A 24,532-nucleotide genomic window follows, 5' to 3' on the forward strand; every position below is an offset into this window, starting at 1 on the left:
TAGAAATTTATTCTTTCACATGTTTGGAGGCCAGAAGCCTATCATCAGTTTCATTGGGGTCACATCAAGGTATCCGCAGGGCTAAGCTCCTCCCATAGACTCTAGGGGGAGAATCTGTTTTTCTCCTCTTCCAGCTCTTACAGCCATGTTCCATGGCCCTTGGCTCCTTCATCTGTCTTCAGAGCCAAAGCGCTGCATCTTTACATCTCTTTCTCTGCTTCCATCATCAAATTGCCTTTTGCCCTCTATGTGTGTGTAATCTCCGTATTTCTATTTTATAAGAGAAAGTGATAGCATTTAGGACCCACCTTGACATTGCAAGATAATTTCCTCATCTCAAGATCCTTAACTTAATCACATCTGTAAAAATTTTATCATGGAAAGTAACATTCACATACTCTAGGGATTAGAACCTGATATCTGTGGGTGACTATTATTCAGCATGCAATAGTTATTATCTCCTAAAATAGGCATACTCCTAGAATCTGGTCCTTAATCTAGGATACGAGTGTATTGAACAAAAATATTTTAATAATTTTATTTAATAGACCCATTTCATAGATTAAGTTTCTGGAGCCAAGATAAAGTAAACGATGAGCCACAGATTGCACACAGATGTTTTGGCACAGCCAAGACTATGAACCATGTCCCTTTACTCCCACTCTTCTGCAGTACATTCTTCTTCTCTAAATGAATTACCAAGAACTGCTCATTTCTTAATTGTCACCAAATTATCCCAGGACTGAACTGCAACTCTGAAACCATACAAAACTGTCTCACAGTCAGCATTTAAAAGAGACTGCATTTTAAAAGAAAGTGCATTCATCATGTAACCTTAGGCAAACTGGAGAAATATGGAAAACAATCTGATTTCAAGGATTACACAAATTTCCATTCAGAAGTTTCTATGAATGTAAGTGCTTAACATTTTGTTAAGTAATGAGGCCTGGCCTGTCTTCTAAGTTCTCAGAACTGTAGACTTCAGAACAATGAGATTTTAAAAGATAATTTACTTCAACCACATTTTTCAAGTAGGTAATATGTCAGTCACACTTTCCAGACCAGGTGACAAAACCAAGAAGGTCTAAGTGTCTTGGATCAAGAACATGCAGTTGAAAGAGCAGTTTAATCTGATAAATAGAAAGAGAGGACCCATTATATGCCAGTCAGTGTATTAAGGGCTTGCATATAAAGGTCAGGGTGAGGCATACAGATCTCACCCTCAACAAGCTTTCTGTGTGTGAGACTAGATGGGTAAATGAATGAAGTGTGAGATTGTGTTAAAATACTAAATATAGGGTTTAGAAGTGCAGGTTTTGTGGGGACAACAGAGTGATCAGGAAGGTTTCCTAGTGAAGACATCTCACTGGGACTTGAAAGAAAGGGGATGAGGGCAGGAACTAGAAAGTTGAGCAAAGCCTGCATGTGGGGGAACAAGGCATGTCCTGGAACTAAAATCAACTACTCAGCATGTCTATAATGGGGCGTATAGGAATGAATGAGGGGGTTGGGGGGATTGGTAGGGTACAAATTACGAGGGCCTTACATGACATGCAAAGAAATGGAGATATTATTCTGCGGACACTGGGAAGAGATTAAAGTATTTAATTGAGAAATGGCTTGTGTAGCATTGTGCCTTACACAGACCAGAATGGCTAAGACTAGCGTGATAATGTAATGTATCAAATGGACTTTGATAGTGAATAGGGTGCTATTAATAATAGGCCAGAGCAAGAGGCACTTACTGAGACTGACCTAGGCAAATCAGGACAGAAGGTCACCGCAGCTGAGACTGGCCTCGGTTTGAATCCTGACTCACTTAAGCTCACTGTGTAACTTCAGTCTGGCATCATAACGTTTAGACTCAATTTTCTCATCTAAAGATAAAATGGCAGTAACAATGACTATTTTACCCATTTCACTGACTTTTTCTGACTCAATTAATGAAAGCATTAAAGTGCCTTATAAACTATAAAGTAAAGTAAGGTGGTATGTATCACTGTTTAAATTTTTTATTATCCTGTGACTTAAGGATCTTTTCCAAAAATGGGACAATTAAAAATAACACAGTAGTCAACAGCCTGAAACGGTAATAATAACTAACATTTTTTGAGGTCTTAGAAGGTGCCATATGTATCCCAAATACTGGGAACATTTACAGTCTCATTTGTAAATCTGCAAACTCATCTGTAAATTTGCACTCATTCTTCCAACAATGATGAGGCTGGTGATACTATTAGCCTCACTTGAACAGCTGCGCAGATCAAGACCCTGGGAGCCATTTGTCCAAGGCGACTACAGAGAGCTGTGCAGTTTCAGAACCTGGTTTCTTCCATCAAGTTCACCTCCAAAGCTCATGATCTTTATAGTGGGTGCAGTTGCATATATGCTGCTGGCATCCAGGTCCTAGATTGTTTTTAAAATATGTAAGTATACTCTTGCAAGAAAATGAACTGTAGTCTACTTTGTTTCTTTCCCTTATCACCTAAACCAAGTAAACTTAAGATTTAGAACATGAATGACAAGAAAAAATATACAACTGGACCAAGTAATATTGATGCCTCAGTAGCTCCCTTTGGAAATCTGCTGCAAAACTGCAAAACCCCTTCCCAGTGATATGTGTAAGTTAAGAACTTCTGCAGGAGGAGACAGTTTAAATTTTTAAGTAATGATCAGTTAGCAAATCAGGAGTGCAAAAGATAATGCCATTTGGTTTAGATCAGAAGTACTTTTTATGTCTCTAGCATAAAATTAGTTCTGTTTATTTTTTAATTTTTTTTTGGCAGATCAAGCTACAATTTTAATACATGTAGGTTATGTCAATTACTCTATAATTTATACTCTTTCCAAATATTTCTCTGATTTTTCTTTTTTTTTCTTCACTTCAAAAAGTAAAATGAAGAAAATAAAGAAGGCCGATTTTAAGTGCAAACTATGTAAATGCATAAATAATGCAATACTTCAGCAGAAAACTGAAGTCCACAAATCTAAGGATATTTACATACTTCCCTCTCACATGATGGCACTTTCTAGTGTATTTCACTTTGTATTTCATGACACCCACCAATGTGTAAACTCTGCTCCATCCCCATTGGCCTGCCTTTGTTCCCTAAAAACTTCATGTAAGGTTCTGTGCCCACAGGCTTCTCTTCCTTCTTGTAGGATATTTGTACTCCTCTCTTCTTATCTAAGTCTATCAGGAGTTGCTTATCCTCAGTGTGACCCTCTCCATGTCATTCATCCCTCGCTCAGTTACAGGTTGCTGTTTACTTAAATTCTGTTCTGCTTCCTTGGAATTTATTATAAACTTATATTATCTTCCAGCTGCCTGGGAAGATCTCCTGTCTCTATCTCTAAACTGCAAACATTTTGAGAGTATGGGCTAAAAAGGTCACAGTCATGGGAGGAGAAACAAGAAACTTAACTACAGAATTTAATGAGAGCTGAGCATCTGTGATCATCCTGGTTCAAATCTGTATCTTGAAATACAAGATTTGTTTTGAAATATTTAAAAATTGAGTCATTTTTATTTTTGCCTTTTATGCGGTAATCTGTCTTCTTCCACTCTCCATGGTTACCTGCTTTTGTCCCTATTTTTTGATGTTTTTCTTCTCCTTTACAGTTGTGTCCTTGAATACATTTGTTACCTTCTATTCTTTATTTTTAACTCTTCACTCTATCTTCAAGTTATCTGCAATTTTCGAATGTCTGCTAGTAGTCTCTTAATGAATCAGACCTCTACGCTTCCCCCTAACTTCAGGATATTATGGATACTACAATTCCAAATCTTTTTATTTCAGATGTTCTAATATTTCTGTTTTAAAAAAACACCAAATGTATTCCTCATTCCTGCTTCTTTTTTCTATTCTGATATTTTTAGTTCCCACTTCATCAAATCATCTGCTGGTTGCTTTCCTGATGCTCTCCCTTGAAACAAGGGGAAATATCACATTTACTACATATATATATATATATATACACACACATATATATATTTTATATATATATATATTATATATATAACTCATATATACATATATAATACTCATTTGATGAGGGCACCATTAAGCTATTACAAACATTAACTTAAACTCCAAACTTTTCACCAGACCCCAGGCTCTGTGTGCGTTTCCTGTGCTTCTTGGAGGAGGCACCCATTTCTCCCCATGCTGCTCCCTTCCTCCTACTTCCCATCTTCAGAAGGCTTCTCCAGCGTAGCACAGTTCCCAATTGTTTTCTGTTAGAGTACACTACTTGTTTCTTCCATACATTTACCCTGATTTTTCATCACTTATCTCTTTGTTCACTTGTTTATTTTTTGACACCATCTCACCACCATTTGCTCTGTGAGAGCAAAACCAGCATCTTTTTTCAGCATGCATTCAAGTGTCAGAAGACAGCTGACACAAAGCAGGCATTCAATAAATTTCTGTTGAATGAATTAATGATCTTATTTAATCTTTATCATGGAGGTAAGAGGTAGGAATTGTTAATATCCTTGTTTTACTGATGACAATTTGCCCAAGTAACACACTATTGTCTGGCAGTTTGCAGCATCAAATGCACCCACATCTGTTTCTTCAAAGCTGACTTTCGGTCCAGGTCCATAGTTGTAATCACATTTAAGCAAAGCCCGCATTTTTAACCCCTCTACCCTTCTGCCTCTTTTGCAGGAACTCAGATGTAGCCTTCCTTGCTGTGATACCATGGCTGCGATTACTTCTGTGGGATTCCTTCTAGATCACAGGTTCTCATTTCAGTTAATTTAACATCCAGTCAAATGCCAGGACTTGGGTTATATTTCCCTCACACCTTTCTTGTCATGTCAGCCCTTTTCCAGTGCTACTCATTAGCTTGATCTCCTTCCTGAGAGTTCAAAACCCTTGTCTTCATCACTCCAGCCAAGCATCGCCTCTTCTTTTCACAGCCTGTGTCTAAATGCTCTGCGGCCTCTTCTGCTTTTCCTCTGGCTTCTAACATTCAAATTCTATGTTCTTTACCATCTCTCTTGCTTCAGCTGCAAGATATTTATGTTGTTTCATTCATTGACTTTTTATACCACAATCCGATTAACTTCCCTAGCACCTTTTACTTTCACATTTGTGGAAATCTTCTAAAGAGATGTTCCCCAAAATGCCCTAGAAATCTGGTCTACTACATTGCTAATTACTGTCATTAATAACATTGTAAATTTATCTCACTTTAGACCATAAATAGCATATAAATTAGTGTCATGTTTCCTCATGTTGAAGAATATTATTTTTTATTTTAATAGTTCTATCAATAAATCAAAGCTATTTAGGCTTTGGGAATCCATATCTATTTATCTATATAATCTGAAACTAATTGTAAAAAGAATCTTGGCCTTTAATTGCTATTACAGTAAGACACTAATCTAACATATGTACATAGTCAGATTCTGCACATAATAAATATAAATCTAATTGAGCAATCAGTGCCAAAAGGTTCTTACTTGAGAGAAGTATGTGAACACACATATACTCTGAATTCAAATTCTAAGTTCTGTCACTGTCTCAATATCCTTCTAACAAAGCTATGTGCACTTCTATATTTGGTCAGCCTGGAGTACACATGCATGTACCTTTTACATTTTTCCCCTTTGTTAACCAGTATTAAAATGAGAACATGGGTTTCATTTTAAAGAGCTACGGTTGTCAGGGGTGTACAGAGAAGTTTTATAACCTAAATGAAGTTCTGGAACTTGGAAATATTAACGACCTCCAAATTAGCATTCATCTTTTTGAAATAAATAATGATTAAAGTAGAAGAGAAATAATTATTTAATCTCCTAAATCATCTTCACTTTTTTTTCTTTTTATAGGAGTCCAGACAAAGGCAAAGGGGTCAGAAAATTGACAAAGTAGCTAGTAAGTGTTGCCTATACTAAAACAGTTTATAGGAGAAAGGTAAAGTGAACTTGCACAGAGAGTTACTGGAAACAGAATATTTAGCCTGAGGGGAAAATGCAGGTTGATGACTTAGTAACCAAACAATCAGCCTCCATTCTCAGAAGGTGCTTATTCCTGGTTTGCCCGCTTCACTAAAGGTAGAGCCATAAGCAGTGCTAGGATAAGGGAGGATTCACTGGGATTCAAAATGAGAAGAGGCATCTGATGGAGTATGTTGAATTTGCATTGCTGAAAAATTTTATGCATCGAACATAAACTATATGTTTTCGATGCTACACATCCAAAAAGTTCTAGGCTGCTGTCTCTAAATGTAACACGGGATGCTAAGACGCTAATAGATGACTTTCCCTTGCTTCAGTGGTATGTAAGGAGTTTAAAAACCAGGGGAAATTGAAAAAAAAAAAAAGAAAACAAGAAAAGGAGGAGAAAATAATGAAGTGGGGAAGGGATGATAAAGTATCAGGGATTCAAAATGCCACAGATGGATGGTAGTTTAGATGTATAACAGCCTCAAGGCAGAACTGTTAGAAAGAAGTTGATGGGCCTTGAACTGTAAAGACTCTATGAATATGTCAAGTTATCCTCAAACAGGGGCAGCACCTCAAAAAAGCTTCAGGATGAACTAACACGTATGTTTATCATAGAATATGTTAACATAAGGTCCTTGAAAGAAAATAATAATGATAATATAAAAATGCCTTTTGGAAAAATGTTCTTAATTTTAAATTAGGATTAATTTATTAGAATTATTTAGAATTAATTTTTGAAGTTCTTAATTTTGCTATTTAGTTTTAAGTTGCCGTTAACCCATACAATTCATAATTAAGTTGTAGTTGTAGGGAAATTATTAGGTTATATTTACTTGACAATTACTTGAAGTTAGGGATACATTAACTTTATACTTTACCTCTTCTATTATGGTTAATTAAATGATTCATTAATATCTTAATGTCATCATCCATTGTAAGAAGCATGCCAAACGTTTGAAAATTCCCCATTAATGATAACACACATATTGACAGATTAGATATAGGTAAAGGTAGACAGGTTTAGGTTGAAGAATTATTAGGTGAAATATAAAATGAGGCAATGCTTTACTGCCAGCACTATGAATCTATCAAATGGTAATTGGATGCACGTGTTAGCAGCAGTAAAAAGTCACTGTCCAGTTGTCCACCTTACATGGGAATCTACTCTGAGTGTCGTCTTTGATTTATTGTCCCAATTAGAACATAGTGTTCAAAGAAAGAAGACAACTAACTTGATTTAAAAGCAAGGGAGCCTTTAAGACCATTATTTTGTAGATGGCCCGGCTCCCTTTCAGATCTCTTGAAACCTTCTATTTGTATAAAATCTGCACTAATTAAATACTTGGTTTTAAACTGATTCTGTAAAGCATCAACAATTTTTATTCATTATATAGTATCAAATTGTTGGTGGCTTCCCAAGATGCAGGTATATCTTCTTACACTAATATTAAAAGCACTTTCCTAGGTTATCACTTGCTATACCAAATGGCCAGCACAGGTTAAGGTAATAAACACTGAAAAAAAGTGCCAACTTTGAAAAGTAAACGTTTTTAATTTGCAAAACCAAATAACAAACACCATTTGTCAAATGGCAAATATAAATGATCTTAAAACACTGTAGCATACATGAAAAATTAAGATACTTCTGCATAAACAACTTGAGATAAAGTGAACTTCACTACTTTTCTAGACTGTAAGAAAACTGTATTAAAATTGTATTAACGTAAATCTTATGCCCCATTTGACTGGAAAAATTAAAGGAGAACTTTAATTTCTGGGAAGGAAATGCTAATATTTTACTTACATTAAGCAAACATCAACTATTAATGCTGACAAATGTTGGAACAGTAATACTAAAAATGTCATCTGAATTACTCTTCATTGCAAAGTTCACAGAATTAATGTTAAGATAGATTAAAATCACTTTGAACTAACACACATGTATTACTCTTTCTTCTGAAGCATAATAAAGAAATATCATTTGTACTACAATTTTGGATAAGCATACAGACATTTAAGGCTTAGGAAAGATGTAGCTGTTCATAGGCAGCTCATAACTGTGAGAAACATTAGCTCTATTTCAAATGAGCCGTCAACTTTTTTCCCAACATTTTGGCTTGTGGAAGGTCAGACATTTGGATAATAAATGAGGTTTGCCTCTGAACATTAAGGTAATTGTGTAGGAATTTAAAGTGCTCATTCATGTTCTACTATAAGTTCATTAAACACTAAAGAAATGAACTGGAGTAAGGCTCTTCTCTCTAATCTGGGTAGTAAAAATGTAGAAGAAAAATGAATGCAGTGGGATTTCCTTCGTTGTATAAGATACAGTTCTTCTTCTTTTAAATTCTGTGCTTAAACATCATTTGGAAAACACCTGTTTTTAAAAAGTGGTCCATACCTTTGGGTAATAGATTGCTCAAATACCCAAGCCCTAGAGATTGGTGTCTCCGAATCCTCATACTCCAGTATTGGCATGTGATTTCTGCTAAGTTTTTTCTTGAGTTTCTTCCAGTAGACAGTTATAAATCAGGTTTATGAAGAGGAAACTCTCTGTAATTGTGCATTTTGAATGGATTTATGATAAATCCATCAAAGTGGAGGGTCCATATGGTAGGAATGCAGTAAAGGAAACAGGACAGTGTCATGTAAACATTAAATACAGTGCCTTCCACCTTTATAAATCCTCAATCCTCATGATTAAATGCTGCCAGTTATCAATTATGCAACCAAACTCCAGAAATTACCACAATGTAAATAAGACACCAGTGGGAGCTATAAGTTGTTATATAGGTTTTCTTCCCAGAAAACTGTTGTATATTTATTAAGAGATAATATTTGAGTCCCTATTTTCCTCAAAAATTATGTTATTACCTTTTTAAACTTCCTACAATAAGCTCTAGTCATGATTAAAAAGTAATAATGCAAATTTTTAATACAAGACAATGATCTGTCACTTTTATGCAGTGAAGTACCTTTTTGATTTGCTGAGTCATTTTAAAGCTTTCTTAATATATATGTAGCTTTATGTCTCCAAGATTTTGCTCCTTTTAGAGTCATACATCAGAAGTTTCTTCAACAGCCCAATTTCACACTTGTATTTACAATCAAATTATTTTATTACATGTGGGAACAATTAAACATTTGGCCCTCAGCTGTAAACAATTACTATATACGATGACATTCATGGATTTTTCTTAGTCATGTATTTCTAAAGTCCTCTGAGACTGATGTATGTGTATATTGTGTGTCCACGAGCAATTATATTATCAAACATAATATCAAAAAAGATTTCACACAGAGAATGCACGAATATGGTCTGCTACCATGTAGCCACCTGCAATGATACCTTTAACACTTTTCAAACTGTTCCACTGTCATTTTATTGCCAATCTAATCTCCTTCTGAAAAACAGCTGGATAGCAAAAAGCAATTAAAGATTTGGATAATTTTTTTAGAGTTTTGTAGTGCCTACTTCTAATATACTGACATCAGTGTTCCCAGTAGCAGAGAGATAGAAGAAGTAAGTACTGGTGCAGCCAGACTTAGGCTTGAGTCCTAGCTCTGTCAGCTTCTCGTTGAATGGCCTTGGGTAATTTACTTTTTTTCAGCATTAGTTTTCATCTTTGAAAAATGTGGATAGTTCCATTTAAATCATAGAACTATTATGAGTGTTAAATGAGGTATATATTTAAAGAAATACAGCACATACTGCATACTCGGTACATGCTGATTTCTCTAATGTCGCCCGTATTCCTTTCCTGGAAAGACTCATAAGCACTGTGGCTTTCCATTTAGAGAATATCTATCCTTGGCTGTCTCAAGTTTAAGGATACATTATCTTTTCACTAGACTGCCCTTTTCTATAAGTGACAACTGTGGGAGAAGCCCACAGCTGTTTTACTCACACCCAAAAATAAGTCCACCAGTCCCAGTTGCAAGGGTATCTAACAGATGTATCCAGCCTTTCCAGGAGGCCAGAACTAGAGCTGAGTGGTAATGTTTCAAGGGCAAAAGCTCTAGATGTAAAGAATGATAAAACAAACCCAAATGAGCCTGAGCATATCTAGTGACAGATACACCACAGCTATTCTAAATTATTCAAGCTTTCTCAGACTTCTAGCAGGAGAAACATAATTCATCACTGCTCCCTTTATTCCACTTTCATATAATGGCAAAGAAGCAAACAGAAAATACCCACTCCTAAAAAATTATAAGAATCACTCAAAACAGAGTTTCTTTAGCACATGTAATACTTTTAGAACCATCCAATTTCTGGGAACCAACTTTGGAGGCAGACATTAAAAATGATTTTGCAATGCTAATGGGTGATTTCCTTACTTCTCTTTTGTTAGCATTTTGCTGGCAAAAAGCCAGTAAAACAGTTGTTTAATTACCCAGGACATCACAAACATGTAACCTCTTAGATAAGCTGTTACTGTATTTTAGCAGCAATAATACTAGGGTCAAAAGTAACAAAGAAAATTAAGCTTCAAATAAGCAAACCTCAAAAGAACAGCTTTGTGTACTGAAAAAAATTAATAACTTGTTTAGGAAAATATTACTAAAAATGTGGTTTTTGGACAAGGAACTGACACTCTTCAGAGGTTAGATACCCTAATATTTAACAGGCTACCATTTGGTGGGCTGGCTGGCTGGCTACCCTGTAGGCATGGCAAAGTTTGTTCTCATGTAATTATGCAACATTTAGACAGTATCTTAATGATACCATGTAGTTCAGCTGAATCAGTCCAGCTGGAAATTGTAGCAGCATTCTGATTACCTAGCCACATGTGAAATTAAAGCTTTTTCAACCTCTGTTATTCACTTGCAATGCCTTGATACAGATGTTCTTGGAAGGACTAAATTATTTATGGTTTGACATTATTTAACAGAGCAAGCCCTGCCCCCTTTCATTTTCAACCATTGACTAGGATTGCATTACTTTATAAGATATTGTAATTTTAACAAGGACTATTAGTTACAATTTATTATATGGAAGATATATTACTATATTTTGGACAGTTAGGCTGAGAATTTTCCACACTTGTTTTTACGTGATAAAAATCATATACTTTTCTCTTTGCAGATAATTCTTACCACGGAAATATATTTTAACATATACCCTGGAAAGCATTTTACTAAATGATTATTATTTTAGTGATCATTATTTTAGAAAATAGTAATTTAACTTGCATAAACAAACTACTGTAGATTGGTCCTATATCACTTCATAAAGACATTTAAAATACAGCAATAGTAAAATCAAATTAGTGTGAAAAATAGGCTCAAGGTTAATGCTCTGAAATTTTATTGTATTTCTTTGAATTATCTCCATGAACTAAAAATACAAAGAAGAATTTCAATCCCTCTGAATTACTTTTTTTTAGCTCCCAGCTCACTCTTCAGTAAATATTTGGACCACTTCTTCCCTATCGGACTACCTGGATGATACCACAACTATTTGTTTTAGAAGTGAACAAAAGTATTAAATGTTTAAATCAACAATCATAACATCTATATATTGTATTTAATAAATTCAGGTAACAGATTATTTTTGAGCAAAAAAAAAAAAATAACCCACATAATGAATGACATTATTTCAGCCACCCGTGTGATTCAGAATGGAAAAAAATATAGGTAATGAACTATTTAACCTCTCTGGTAATAAACATCAAATGGAATAATGGAATACTTTAAAACGCTTATGCAAATATTTTTATTACTTGTAAACATATTGCTAATTTTAGCAAATGAAAGCAGCGGCTGAGGAGGAACAGAAGTTAATGTTGAATGTATGTGAGTCCTCAAGTAAGAAAACTAAGTCTTATTTCTTGTAAATCTTTACTTTAAAAAGATAATGCTAAGTTCTGGTTAACTGTCCTTCCCATTAGTAGCACATATCTTCTGGAGTAAGGAGTCTTGAAATATATGACTCATGTATTTAAGTTAACTGGCAAATATATGCTTGGAATTCCCAATCAGTTGACACAAAAAAGTCCCTTGAAAAGATGACTTGGAAGTACCATCAAGATAATACTAAATGGTCATTAAAGATATTTAAATGTCATTGTCTACTGTCTTCAGTGTGCCATTACACAGCCTCAGGATCCTTTCAAATAGCAATCAATGGAGGATGAATAAGTCTCGCCGCTTGAAAGTAACTAGGAAAGGAAGCCAACAGAGTAATCTGGCTTTGCTGGACTGATTCAAGAAGAGACACAATGTCCACCCCTCCTCCTGTAGTTCTCCCTCCCCCTACCCAGCCCACATCCCCGCAAGAAAGAAAGCCGAGAAAGCTAAAAAAGGAAAAAAAGAGGGAGAGAGAAAGGAAAAAGGCAAGAAATCCAAAGATCTGGGGCATAATTTGTACTGAGGATAAAACCTCATCCTATGGGGTAAACTACAGCCATGGAAACAGACTTATGACTTTTACTTTGAAAATAAAAGAATGACAATGAAATTTGTGTGAGGTCTTGTGTGACTCCAGTCCCAGATGTTTACAATGCTGTAGTAGTATGGCTCTGCAATATGAGAGGTTTCAGAAGGAACGAGTACAACAGGACACCACAAAGCAGCGCATATGCTGTTGACAATGCAGACATGGGCATCATGTTACCAACAGAGAAGGCAGGCAGAAGACAAATAGCAGCGGTGGTGCCTGAAAAGCTAACTTCATGGGCTGCAATCACTCAAACCAACATGAAGGAACCCCAAAAATCAAAACCAGAAAAATGCTTTTTGCTCATATCTAGAGGGGTGGTGGGGTAAAGGGACGCGGGCGATGAGACAGTGAAATTAATTAACTTTTCTTTCTTAAGTAAAATTCCCATAAAGTCCTTATAATTGACAGTGGATAATTATTTTCAGCTTGAGGAAACTGTCTTGAAACTCTTAAGATTGCCAGCGAAAGGAAACAAAATGTGTTTACTTGAGTCACTTAAAGAAGGGAGGGAAAGGAGACCTTGGGATGAGGTGGGGAAGGGTGATGGAGCCAGAGAAGGGCACCTATGCACTGCAACCACTCTTGGGCGCCCTGCGTGATCCCGCGAGTGACAAGCCAGAGAGACGGGGTGGATAGGGTGGCGAGGAGTGCGGGGTATGGAGGGAGCGCGCTGAGGGGAGGGAGTGAGGCAGCACAATGTATTGTGTGTGTGTGTGTGGGGGGGTGATTTAGTGTGAAAGTATTCCACTTAATCATTTTACAGGGGTTGGGGACGTAAATATTTAGCTGGCCACATCTGGAACAGATTTCTCCCCCCCCCCCCCGTGTGGGGTGGGGGTGGATAATTGGAAGGAAGGGAGCGCGCATTTGTTACTTACTGTACGGGCAGTTCTCCTTCTTGGTACCGCTGACCTTCCCGTTCTCAATCTTGAGAAAGTACTTCGTGAAAGAGAACAGCTTTCTCCAGCGGACATCTCCTTGAAGGTGATTGTAGCTCCGCACATGCCTCCCAGCACTGGAAGGAGAGGAGAAGGACGAGGAGGAGGAGGAAGAGGAGTTGGTCGCCTCTGGTGACACCATGTCCTGACCAAGGGCTTGGCAGGTGACAGGGACGGAAGACACCAAGAACAGCAACAAGAAGCAGCAGCAGCAGCCGGGCAGGTGGGGAAAGGCTGAGGCACAATGTGTCAGTATCCATTTCCACATTGTACTGAAACTCTCGGCACTGGAAATTGTCTCATCAGAAGGAACATACTGGAAGGGTAAGACCTGGTGCGAGGCGAGGAGACAGCTGGAGGTGGCGGCCGCTGGCTAGCTCCCTCTGGGCTCGGATCTGGCCAGAAGTGAAAGCACCAACATCCATAACTCCTCGGAAGGGCCGGCTGCCTCTCCTCGCTCCTTTCTCGGATCCGCTGGCGCGCGCCCCTCGGTCTCCGGGTGAATGTGGACGTGGGTGGCCGCAGGAGCTGGTGGTGGCGGTGGCGTTGTGGGTTACGCTCGATCTTCACTTTCCCAGGAGTTACTTTGTTCTCTTCTTCACCACGTTAGATGCAAAAAAAGGTCTGAAAAACAGATGACAGCACGGTGAACAAAACCCAAAGGGGTTGGGGAGGGAGGCTGGGGGAGATATCTGCGCCCCTTTGCGGTTGGCACCTTCTGGTTCTCCTCCGCAGAGCCCCAGTTTGCTAGCCAGTTCTAGAAGTGCGTCCCTTTGGAGTTGTCAGAACTGGAAGCAGCTGCCCAGTCGCGTTGTTTTCTTCCCCCTCTTGCTTTCTCTTTTTGGTGGTGCCTGTTGATTTGAAGCCTCCAGAAAGTCACTTCTTGTTTAGGGGGGATGGCGGTTGGTGTTTTGTTTGGCCCTATTTCCCTCCCCCACTCCCTTCCTTTGGAAAGCCCGCTTGTAAACAGGTTGAAGCCTGGAGTCTAAATGTCAGTGATTCTAAGCCAGAGGTGGGCTTTGCCTCTGCTGGTCAAACCTCATTTGCAGGGGTGGAGAAGAGGGGGGAGGGGGTCAAACGGCGGTGGGACATCTGAAACCCTCCGCTGCTGGGAACGCCAAGGAGAGGGAGGGGGGAGGGGGCCGGGAGCGGGGAGAGCAGGGGAGCGAGGAGAAGGGAGCGCGATGCCTCTGCACGGGGGCTGCGGGTCCCTTCCTCCCAACCCGGGCAGCCGCAGCCTGCAGCCTCTGCAGGCGCCTTCAGCTCGGGCTAATTGCTGCGAAAGCGTCCTTGTGCTCGCTGCGCTGGGCACCGGCGCGAGCTGTATCCGCAAGCTTTCCGAATTTTGCCGTCTTCCAGCCTGCACCAGTCTCCTCTGGGGAGCCCCTTTCTCACTTGTTTTCCAGCATGGGACTTTTTTTTTTTTTTTTTCCTTTTGGCAGTGTAGTACTTGAGAGCCACCTGGAGCCTGGTGCTTTGCTGACTTTTTATCCCCACTCTCGCTCCGAGGAGGGAGGCTGAGGGAGAAAGCAGAAGATGCTGAGGATAAACCCTCCAAAGTAGCAGATTATAAACTGGTGGGATCGAGCAAAGAAAGGGAAGACATAATTAGCTTCCTTTCCTCCTCTTCTGCCAGCTTCCAAGGAGGTCTTTGCTTTAATGAATCACTGATTCCTCGCTTCCGTTGCTAAAGTAAAAAGTTCTCACTTTGGCCCTCTCTGCCTTTTAAGCTCAGGGAGATTTATCACCACCCTTAAAAGTCGCCTCTCTCGGTGCAAATGAAATCAGGGACCGAAACGACCGATTTCTAATTGCTAAGAAGGGTCGTTTTACAGAATAACGCGTGCACTTCAAAGAGAACTCGCTTTATTGAGATTGCGAAGATTTACCCATACGATTTGGCCGAATATTGTTTTCTAGCAATTTCTTTTGCGCTTTGCTATCAAAGGGTGTCTTCTTTTTTCTGTCTTCAAATTTAATTTGTAAAGGGCCCTATTGTACAATATACTTGCACCATCAGTCTCCCTCTCTTTCTTACATTCACCACCCCACGACTCCTTCATTACTAACACACTTGCTCACCTCTCAGGTATAGACATAGCCAAGTCCCTGGCTAGGAAGTCTTTGCCAAGGATTAAGAGGCACAAAGAAGGAGATACTGTGATAATCCGTTCTAATCTGAGTAAGGGTTACTAGAGAATCTCTTCTTTAAAAATTACTCTAAGCTAGGGAAGGCTTGACTGGAAGAAATGCCTAAAGGTGTATGGGTATAAAGTACTTCTGTAAGGCAGCTGGGCATCTGTGTTATGTTGAAGCATATGAAATTGCCAATGTTTGTGGCAATGTGACCTTCAAAAGTGGCAATTTCATATGGTTCAAACTGATTTTTAGGCAGCTATTAAAAGAGGGAGAATCACTTCAAGGTGAACTTGGGAGTTTCACCCCTGCAACTGTAATTCGGAAGGAACTAATGAGGTGAGCTTGTATATAGGACAATCCAGAATCTCTACGATATGCGTTTGGTCTCAATCTTCATTGTGAACAGGAAAAAATACAAAGAAATAAAAAAAAATCTAGCTTTCAAAATGGGCATTGGGAATGATTGCCTAATTATGTTGTTTACTGACCTGAAAAATAACTTTACATGCATGCTCTTACATTTCCCTGTGCATTCAGAGCCTTTGAAACAGAACCATTTAATACTAGAATCAGGATTTTAACAGCATTATTTATAAACCATTGCAATGCTTATTCAGAAAATTTTGACAATGTGGTGAACACCACAGTAGATTTTAAATTTTAATATAATTAGCTCTGATTTCTGTAGCTATTAATTGAAAAGTTAAGCAAATAAAGAGCATATGTCAACAAGTCTTGTTCTTTCACTAAATCATGGATATTTAAAAATAAGCTCAGAGAGCTGATTTCAGTTTTCTAGTTCACAGGTTTATACCTGAGCTGACAAATGCCTGAAAAAGAGTGTAGTGTTTCTAAGGGATTAGAGTTTCAGCCCAATTGTTCAGCAGAATCCAAATGTTTGAACTGACAACTAATTAAAACTATGTTTCTCAAAAAATATGTTTGATGAAACCATAACATAAAGTTTCCCATGAAAAGTTACAAAACACAGGAAGTTATAATTTTGAGGTTTCTCTACATTGGGCATAAACACTACTGATGCCAGCCTGAGATCTTTTAAATGTTTTTTGACTCACAATAGACATCCCCCACCCCCAGTCTCAAAGGTAGATTCTCTCTTTCACACCCACACATTACATCTACCAAATGTCCTCTCCAGTGGAAGAAGCTGTTCAGATCTTAAAGCTAGAAGTTTTGTGTTTTAATTCTGTCCAAAACGGGAAAAACACATCTTCAAAACTTCCATATTAAAATCTGGTTGCAGCAGGTGCAGTGTTTAAAAGTTCTAGAGCCCTTTCGCTGCTCTGCCGTACAGCATGATGACAGGAAGGGCATTTACAAAACAGCCCAAAGGAAAAACTGACATAGCTTTTTAGATTATATCTCATTCTTCTTTCTCTTTTCTGTACAGCCTTTCTTTTATAGCACAGTTGAATCCCTAAATACTCCGCTGCTTTGCATTGTTAGGTCACCTCTTAGGTTAGCCCGAGAAAGCCTGAGAAAAGTTCCACAGGAAAGATGCACTATTTAACGGAATTCAATCTCTCCCAATAGATTTGAATCACTAACATAAATGTATGAATGTAGATAATATCTCTGTAATGAGGCCTGAATCATTCTCAGTTACTTCAAAGGACTGAAATTCTACCTTCCTTTTTTAGCAGCAATAATCAGGTCTTAATGGATTCCTTTATTAATTGTTCCTCTGCAGCGATTGAAAAGGACAGTACAAGCTTCAGATTAGAGTGGTACTAATTCTTAAAGGCTGTTTTTCTCTTTTTTCCAACCTGTGGAAGGCATGCTTTCCTTCTATGCTCTAAACATATCCAGCAATGTTAAGCTAAATCTTTATTAGAGGTAATAGATGTGGCCTTTTGTTAAACACGATGTCTTGAGAAATTATTAAGGCTTTTAAAAGCAAGAGCATGGCAACAGTCATGGAAGAATCCTAAAATGTGGCTATTTAACTTCAGAGAAGCAGTTTGCATATGTGCTTCCAGAACCTCCAGTAGCTACTCTGAACAGTTCACATTTTGAGTGTGTATTTCCTGGGTTCTTTACGTTGCCTGGCACTATCTGTGGTTCAGTTACAAGATGCGTGTTCTATTATGTGTGATGTTATTGGCAGTGTCAGTAAGCTGCTTCAAGTAATACTGAGTCAGGTCAAAAGTCAGCCAGGCTCGTCTACAGAGTAGACATGTGCAGGCCTCATTTTTGAAGTCTGCGGTGCAGCCCTTATGAGGGTGTGTTCCAGCCCATTTTTTCTTTTGGATACAGACAGTGCCAGGTTTAAGACATTGTTGGCATGTGCAGCTGGCGATGATGCTTTATAGTCGTGGTATTTGGGGAAAATAAAATAGTGGCGTCTTGTTTGTTTTTAACTAGGGGTTTTAAGCGAAAGGAAGAGAGGTCCTGCCTTACAGAGAGCAGCGCAGCACTGCAGGGCCAGTGGGAATCTGAACCATGACAGAATCCAGTGCATTCGTTTTACAGGTGAATAACGGATGCCCACATCCCGCAGTGGGAGAACAGAGTCTGGAACTCAGGGTGCTGGATTATAGGCTATGGGCCTCATTTTTGGGGGACACCTGTTTTGTCTGTTTTCTCTTTCCCCTGCTCTCTGCTCTTCTTCTTATCACTGACCACTTATCACTCTAATGTCTGAGGTGCCGGAGGGGGGGCGTGATAAGAAGGGTAAGGAGGCCTTACTTATGGAAAACCAATATTTCTTTGCTGCAATAGATTAACCAGAGAAAATTAATGAAATAGTATTGAATTATTAAGGACCAGTTGATTAGCTAAAAAAAAAAAAAATTAATTAATTAATTAATTAATTAATTAATTAATTTGGCAAAAGGGACTATTTTATCAAAGTCTGTGAAATGAACACAGTTAGAAAGCATTGTATACATAAATTTCTGGAATATTCAGGGAATTTTTAAAAAACATATAATCTGAATTTGTACGTTTTCCTCCAGGAAATTGATGAATTGTTCTAGAAAAGTAGATTCATAATTTAATTCTGCTTTCTGTATTCTACCATTAAATTTCCATAAAGCAGTGTGACATTTCAAAGCATAGGTATTGGCTTTAACAATTTTTTTGCAAAATTTGCAATGAAGATAAAGTTTCTATTGCTAGAATTCAAAATGATCTCTTATTGAGAAGGAAGAATTGCCACGATGGTGAAAAGGATCTTTTAAAAGGAAAAAAAACTCTAAATAAGGATGTTTAAATCATATAATAAATCACCAAAAATTCCTGGAAACTGAACTCTGCATCTTGGCACCAAACACAACAAACATATTTCCACAAAGCTGCTGTTGTCTCGTCCCAACTGATGGTAAACAGAACCTTCCCTTGACAAAGCTGTGAAGTCTCTGAAGAGTCCTGTTTGTTTTCCGTGTTCTCAGCTGTCCCTTTGCAGAGCTGTGCCTTCTTCCAGTCTAAGCTTTCTAGGTTTCTTAGTCCAGTCTCCTACATCGAAATTTTAAACAATCTGATCTCAGTTATTTATGTTTGTGAATTAATTGGCAGGTCATAGTGTTTTCTTTTAAAATTACAATGTCTTACAACAATAGACATTTATAGTGTGTTCGTATCTTCATCCATTCACTTCATTGGTTTTTATTCAACTAATGTTTATTGATACCTATTCTGTGCCAGCTGGGCATTGTGCCTGGTGCAGGATTTTACCAATAAGAGCAATTAACCTTGTAAAGAGAATGAATGAATGATATTAGACCCTTTATTATTTATGGACAGAACAGGATTATCTTAGGACTCAGAGAGCAAATTGAGAAATTGGGAAAAGAAAGAAGAGCCTCTGAAATGCCTTTCTGGATGTTCTACTCCTTACAAAAAGAACTGAAGGAAACTGTGATTTCTATTCTCTGGCTTCACAAAGGATCAAGACTCCATCTTTGGCTGCTTTATGGCCCTGGCACAATCCCTCACAATTTCTCCTGCGTTCTGGGGATTTGGGCTGTGTCCTTTCTGCTAAGTAAACCTGACTTGCTTTCTTTTCTTTCTGCTCTCAGATTCCTGGATTCATATTTTTATGCTTTCTAGCTTATTATTTTAATTACTTCCCAGTAAGAGTTCCCTAATCCATCTGTTGTTCTGTGTGCCTCCCATTAAAACATACATATTATCAAATATAATTTGACCTGGTACCCATTCTCCCTCCTTGATAAATTTTTTTTTTCTCTGCTCAACTCTGTGCATCACAAGCATCACTTGGATAGATGACTTGCAGTTTGTCAGTGGGAGAATGGGATCTTTAGAAAATCTGAGAACTTCTGGGTATTTCTTTTTCATCTCCTCCTTTTTGTTTCAGTGTCACTTTTCTGGCTGTAGCTGGGTCCCTCCAATTCCATCCTTCCTGCTAGATGACCCCTTCTCCTGGGCTCCAGCAGTCCCTGGAGTTCCTGCAATATTTCATTCCTTTGCCCCTTAAACATGCAAGGAGTGGTAACATTGCCTCTCTGTTGGTTTGCATCATCCTTTGCTTGTTCTTTTCATCTACCTACACCTCTATAACTAGTAGTTTTGGTCAAGTCTCTGCACATGAATCAATTGGGGCAAATTCTGGGTTTTAGTCAGGACACCAACTACAGTATGCATCTTCCGTAGTAAGTAAGAGTGTATTATAGTAGGGGTTTTGTATGTATGCAGAACTCCATAGGGGAGTGTAATTTTATACAAAGTGCATTGGGAAGCATCTAGTGCTTGCATGATGTGCTGTATTCCCCGCATTGTACAAAGATAATGACTCATGTCATTTGCCCTTAAGAAATATAGAATCTAGTGCTGAGTTTTGATTGATTATTGCAGAGGTTTTTTGATTTAGTGGATGATTTAGAAGTCCAAAATTAAATAGAACATTTTGATTGCAAAGTTCAATAACATACTTTTACATAAATAACTTTAGAAAAGGAATTCAGTAGAGTAGAAATTGTGTTCATAAATGATACACATTTGTGGAAAGCTGTAGTAAAAGCTCTCTATTAAAATTAACTTTCTTCTTTTCTGTTCACTATGCAAAATGTAAATGTTTCCAAATATACATTTTTACTAATCTTTAAAATCATATTTTTGTGAGTAAATTTGTTATACTGACCTTTGTTTATGGTTTAGTGTAGAAGGAAGTAGGGAGATTAATAATATTATTTTCTGGCCTACTTTGTTTTTAATCTAAAGACAATTCTTTAAAAGACAGAGATTTAGGCAGCCTTGAATAGTACAATCAAGCATAGATACTGGTATAGTACCAAAACTCCCAAGATGAAACATATACAGATAATTTTGTGGGTTGATCACTGTCCAGACAATCCCACAAATTTCACAGAAGAATAACTTCTTACAGAAATCAGTGTAGCCTAGAATTTATGGAGCTCAGATCAAGGATTCCTCTTCTATCCTCTTACCTTGTCACTCTGAACAATGATAAGGTTTTGAAATTTTACAGCTGGAAAAGACTTTAATTTCCTTAGTTCCTTACTTTACAGGTGAAAAGAAAAGGAAAAAGGATGAGAAGATATGAGGCCCTGGGAAGATGAAGCCAGCAGCCCAGGATGACAGCAATGAGCCAGTACGTATGTATGCACTAGAGGAGCAGATTACAAGAATTTCAGCTTTCAGATACTTAATGGATGTAATACACTTGCAAGGACAACAGTGGCCCCTGCTGAGACTGTGGACAGGGAGGGCGGAAAAGGGATATTTCAGCATCTCCAGGGCATTTAGCATGCTGTTTGGAAAATTCTCAGGGTTTATTACACTGGATGCCTTTAGAAGAGCATGTCTTTGTGAGTGAGAACGTATGAGGCGATCCCAAAATTAGGAGAGCATCTTGATAAGTCACTTGAATCCAAGCTAAGTCATGAAGAGACTGCTTTTAGAATAACAGTTCAAAATACATCATTTAAAAATTAATTTCTGCTCCGGAATCTAAAAGAACTCCTTCTTGTCTGTGCCATTCTGGCTTTTATATTCCTATTTCAGTTAGCAGTGGAGGTTTAGATATTTGGGTTTGATATATTTTAATTTTATAGGCTGAGGGGAAAAGGACTTAGAAGTATTTCTTTGGCTAACTTGTGAGAAAGAATTATTATTTTATCTTTAATCAAAGTTATGTGAATTTGTGCATGGATTAGGCTATGCTCTTCCAGTTTTCAGCACTAGAGAGCAACATTTTATGGATTTTTTAAAATAAATTATTTATTATTAACAGCTGGTAGGGTTTGTACTGTTTTACCTGTATTTGCCATGGTTAAAAATAGGGATATATATATGAGAAATATTTTAATTTCATATTTTCTGCAGTTAGAAACTTAATTGTGGGAAATCACCTTACTTGTCCCCTATTTCTATCATTACACACACACACACACACAGACACACGCACACACACACACCCCTACACCTTAAAGCATTTCTTATTAGATATCTAGGCTTGTTTGGAGTTATTGAAAATTAAAGCCTGTGGGATCATTTGGAATTGATTGAAAAATATTTTTTTTACTCCAAAACATGTGTCAGGAAAATGCCCAAGAGTTAAAGTGGCTCATTTTCAGCATGTTCTCTTTTTTTCCAGTTTTATTGAGAAATAATTGAGATGCATCATGGTATAAATTTAGGGCTTACAGCATGATGGTTTGATTGGCATATATTGCGAAATGATTACCACAACAGGTTTAGTTAACGTCTGTTGTGTCATACAGACACAGTAAAAAGGAAAGAAAAATAATATTTCTCCTCGGGATGAGATCCCTTAGGATCTACTCCCTTAATAACTTTGCTGTGTATTACACAGCATTTTTAGCTACAGCCATCGTGTTATACACTACACCCCTATGGATTATTTATCTTGTAGCGGGAAGTTTCTACCTTTTGACCACCTTCCTCCACATACATAAACAACTTTTGCCCTGATTCAATATTTACCTATAACAGATTATCATTATTTACATGAATTAGTGCTGGATTCTGTCTGTTTTAGAGGTCAGCTTCTAGAAGAGCAGAAATAACCCTATAAAAGAATTGCTTCATAAAACAGAGAAAGGAGTCTGTTGCAACTGGAAGACATCTATGAATGTTTGAGTGCTTAAAGAAAGTTAAGAGTTATAAGAATAGACACGTGAGTTCTTCGTCATCAATGATCAGGACGGAGGAGGAAGTAAGAGCATTGACCTTAGATGTACACGTTGAAATCCAGGAAGGGGGAGTAGCCTGTGCAAGTGGCAGGATTCCTACACAATCCTGTGAATAGAAAAGTGGTGGGTACTTTGAGTAGAGAAGAGTGAGTACTCAGAAGTGACAGTTGGCAAAGCTTAGGGATATCTGTTGTGAGGATCTAAGGGGTAAGGACAGTGCTAGTTTGCAACGATGTCATTTTGTATTTTTCTCTTTCAGCTTCCTGATTTTATAATTTCTTTCAGAAAGTTCAGGGTTCTGAATGTAGGCTCAAATGAAAGCATGTCTTCTGCGTCTCTATTCCTTTTCTAAATGCAGACTTTTGTTCTGCACAACTGCCTCTTCTGCTTGATTTTTGATACTGCATCAGTAAGAGTAAAGAGAGCCTTTCCCCCTAACGTGGGGGCTGTGCGTTATGTGTCAGGTTACCCCTCTCCTTCTTTCCCTTGGGTCAGAGACCTGACTCTTCAGCTAGTTTTGTGCCAAGACAAGAAATAATTCGGTTATTTTGCTTAGAAACCTAAAGCTGCATGGCTACACGTACGTTCTACATAATTATTGGAGAAAAAAATCTTTCAAGCTACTTGAGGACATTCCCAGTGAGCATTCGGAACGTCCTTTGGTGAGGATTCTTAACACAAGACCCCAGTCTGACCACTAAAGACCTGAGGCATGATGCCAAATCATGTCAGAGAACAAAGAGGGCCATGGGGGGAAAAATCCCTATTTACTAATTGCTTAAGAGTTAGAATTTAGGTAACAAACTCTGCTGCCATTTTCAACTTCATTTTTGTATTTTGAATTCGTCAGTTGAATTTTTGTTAAGGTACTTTTAAATTAAGTAAAATTTGAAATTAGAACAAACACAGAAAACCTAAGGGCAAGATCTTGCATTATCAAAATCCAAAATAAAAGTGTCTGTGAGGTTAAAAAAAAATTATAACTAAGCAAAGCCAGGGGGAAAAAGTGACTAGTTTATCTTTTGGTAAATAAGCAAGGGAAATGAAATACAGACAGCAAGGAAGCCACATATTTGGTAAAGATAGAAACCTCAGATTTTTTACAAAAATAAAGCAACTTCCAGATTTAGCAATATAAAGTATAATTAGTTTTGGTACTTAGGAACGTTTTATTGATAAACACTACCCTTTTAGGCCTACAGAAAATACACAAGGCTGCATCCACATGACAGCAGATAAATGTTTTAGGAAGAAATTAATTGTTGTATAAAGTTTTGGGAGCCAGTTTCATTTACATCTTTTTTTTTTTTAATCTTAAAAATATTTGCTTCTGTCACTTGGAGAGAATCCTTTTTTTCTTGTTTGAATTGTCTTTATTACCAAGTCAGTTTTCCAAAGCCACTCCACTGAGTGACTCTCAGGGAAAATTGAAAAATCGTGCCTGACATTATGTTGGGTTGATGGGGAAGAGAAACTGTATCCCCCAACTTCCATCAGGAAGGAGAGAAGCTGGAAGTAAAAGGCTATTAAGAAAGGATGAGGGTAAGGTGAAATATTTTGCCACTCAGGTTGTTCCCTACGTAAGGACCCAGTGAAGGGGGGTGAGAGAGAGCCCAGCTACTCTGCTGGCACACAGATGCAGGGAGCTCTGATCCAGATCCTTGCCTTCCATCAAAGCAGCTGCAAGACAGATACTGAGCCCTGGGAGCTTTTCTCTTTGGTGGAGAGAAGTGGGCGAGGCCATTCCAAGGGTGTGTGAGGTTCCTTCGGGTGGGCTGGATGCTTAGGTTGGAGGATGGCAGAAGGGAGTGGTTGCTTCTCTGAGGCACATTTTCTAAAAGCAACACCATCTTAACTTTTAAGATCCTTTACATAAATCATCACTATTTTCTTG

At 38.0% G+C, this 24,532-nt stretch overlaps 1 protein-coding gene and 1 long non-coding RNA gene across 2 annotated transcripts in view; one reads left to right on the forward strand and one right to left on the reverse strand.

The window, feature by feature from the left end:
• FGF10 (fibroblast growth factor 10) overlaps positions 1–14,458 on the reverse strand; it is a 70,526-nt gene extending 56,068 nt beyond the window's left edge. The window contains exons 1-2 of the mRNA XM_031444759.2: positions 14,058–14,458; positions 13,283–13,966 (exon numbers count right to left, since the gene is read on the reverse strand). Coding sequence (XP_031300619.1) covers positions 13,283–13,610 — 328 coding nt within the window. The 5' untranslated portion in view covers positions 13,611–13,966; positions 14,058–14,458. The remainder of the gene's footprint in view (positions 1–13,282; positions 13,967–14,057) is intronic.
• A 6,394-nt stretch (positions 14,459–20,852) lies between these two features.
• LOC116150545 (uncharacterized) overlaps positions 20,853–24,532 on the forward strand; it is a 200,596-nt gene continuing 196,916 nt past the window's right edge. Inside the window, exon 1 of the long non-coding RNA XR_010380460.1 lies at positions 20,853–21,074. This is a non-coding gene — a long non-coding RNA (uncharacterized LOC116150545). The remainder of the gene's footprint in view (positions 21,075–24,532) is intronic.

The sequence above is a fragment of the Camelus dromedarius genome, chromosome 3, assembly GCF_036321535.1.
Source record: "Camelus dromedarius isolate mCamDro1 chromosome 3, mCamDro1.pat, whole genome shotgun sequence".
Classification (NCBI taxonomy): Eukaryota; Metazoa; Chordata; class Mammalia; order Artiodactyla; family Camelidae; genus Camelus; species Camelus dromedarius.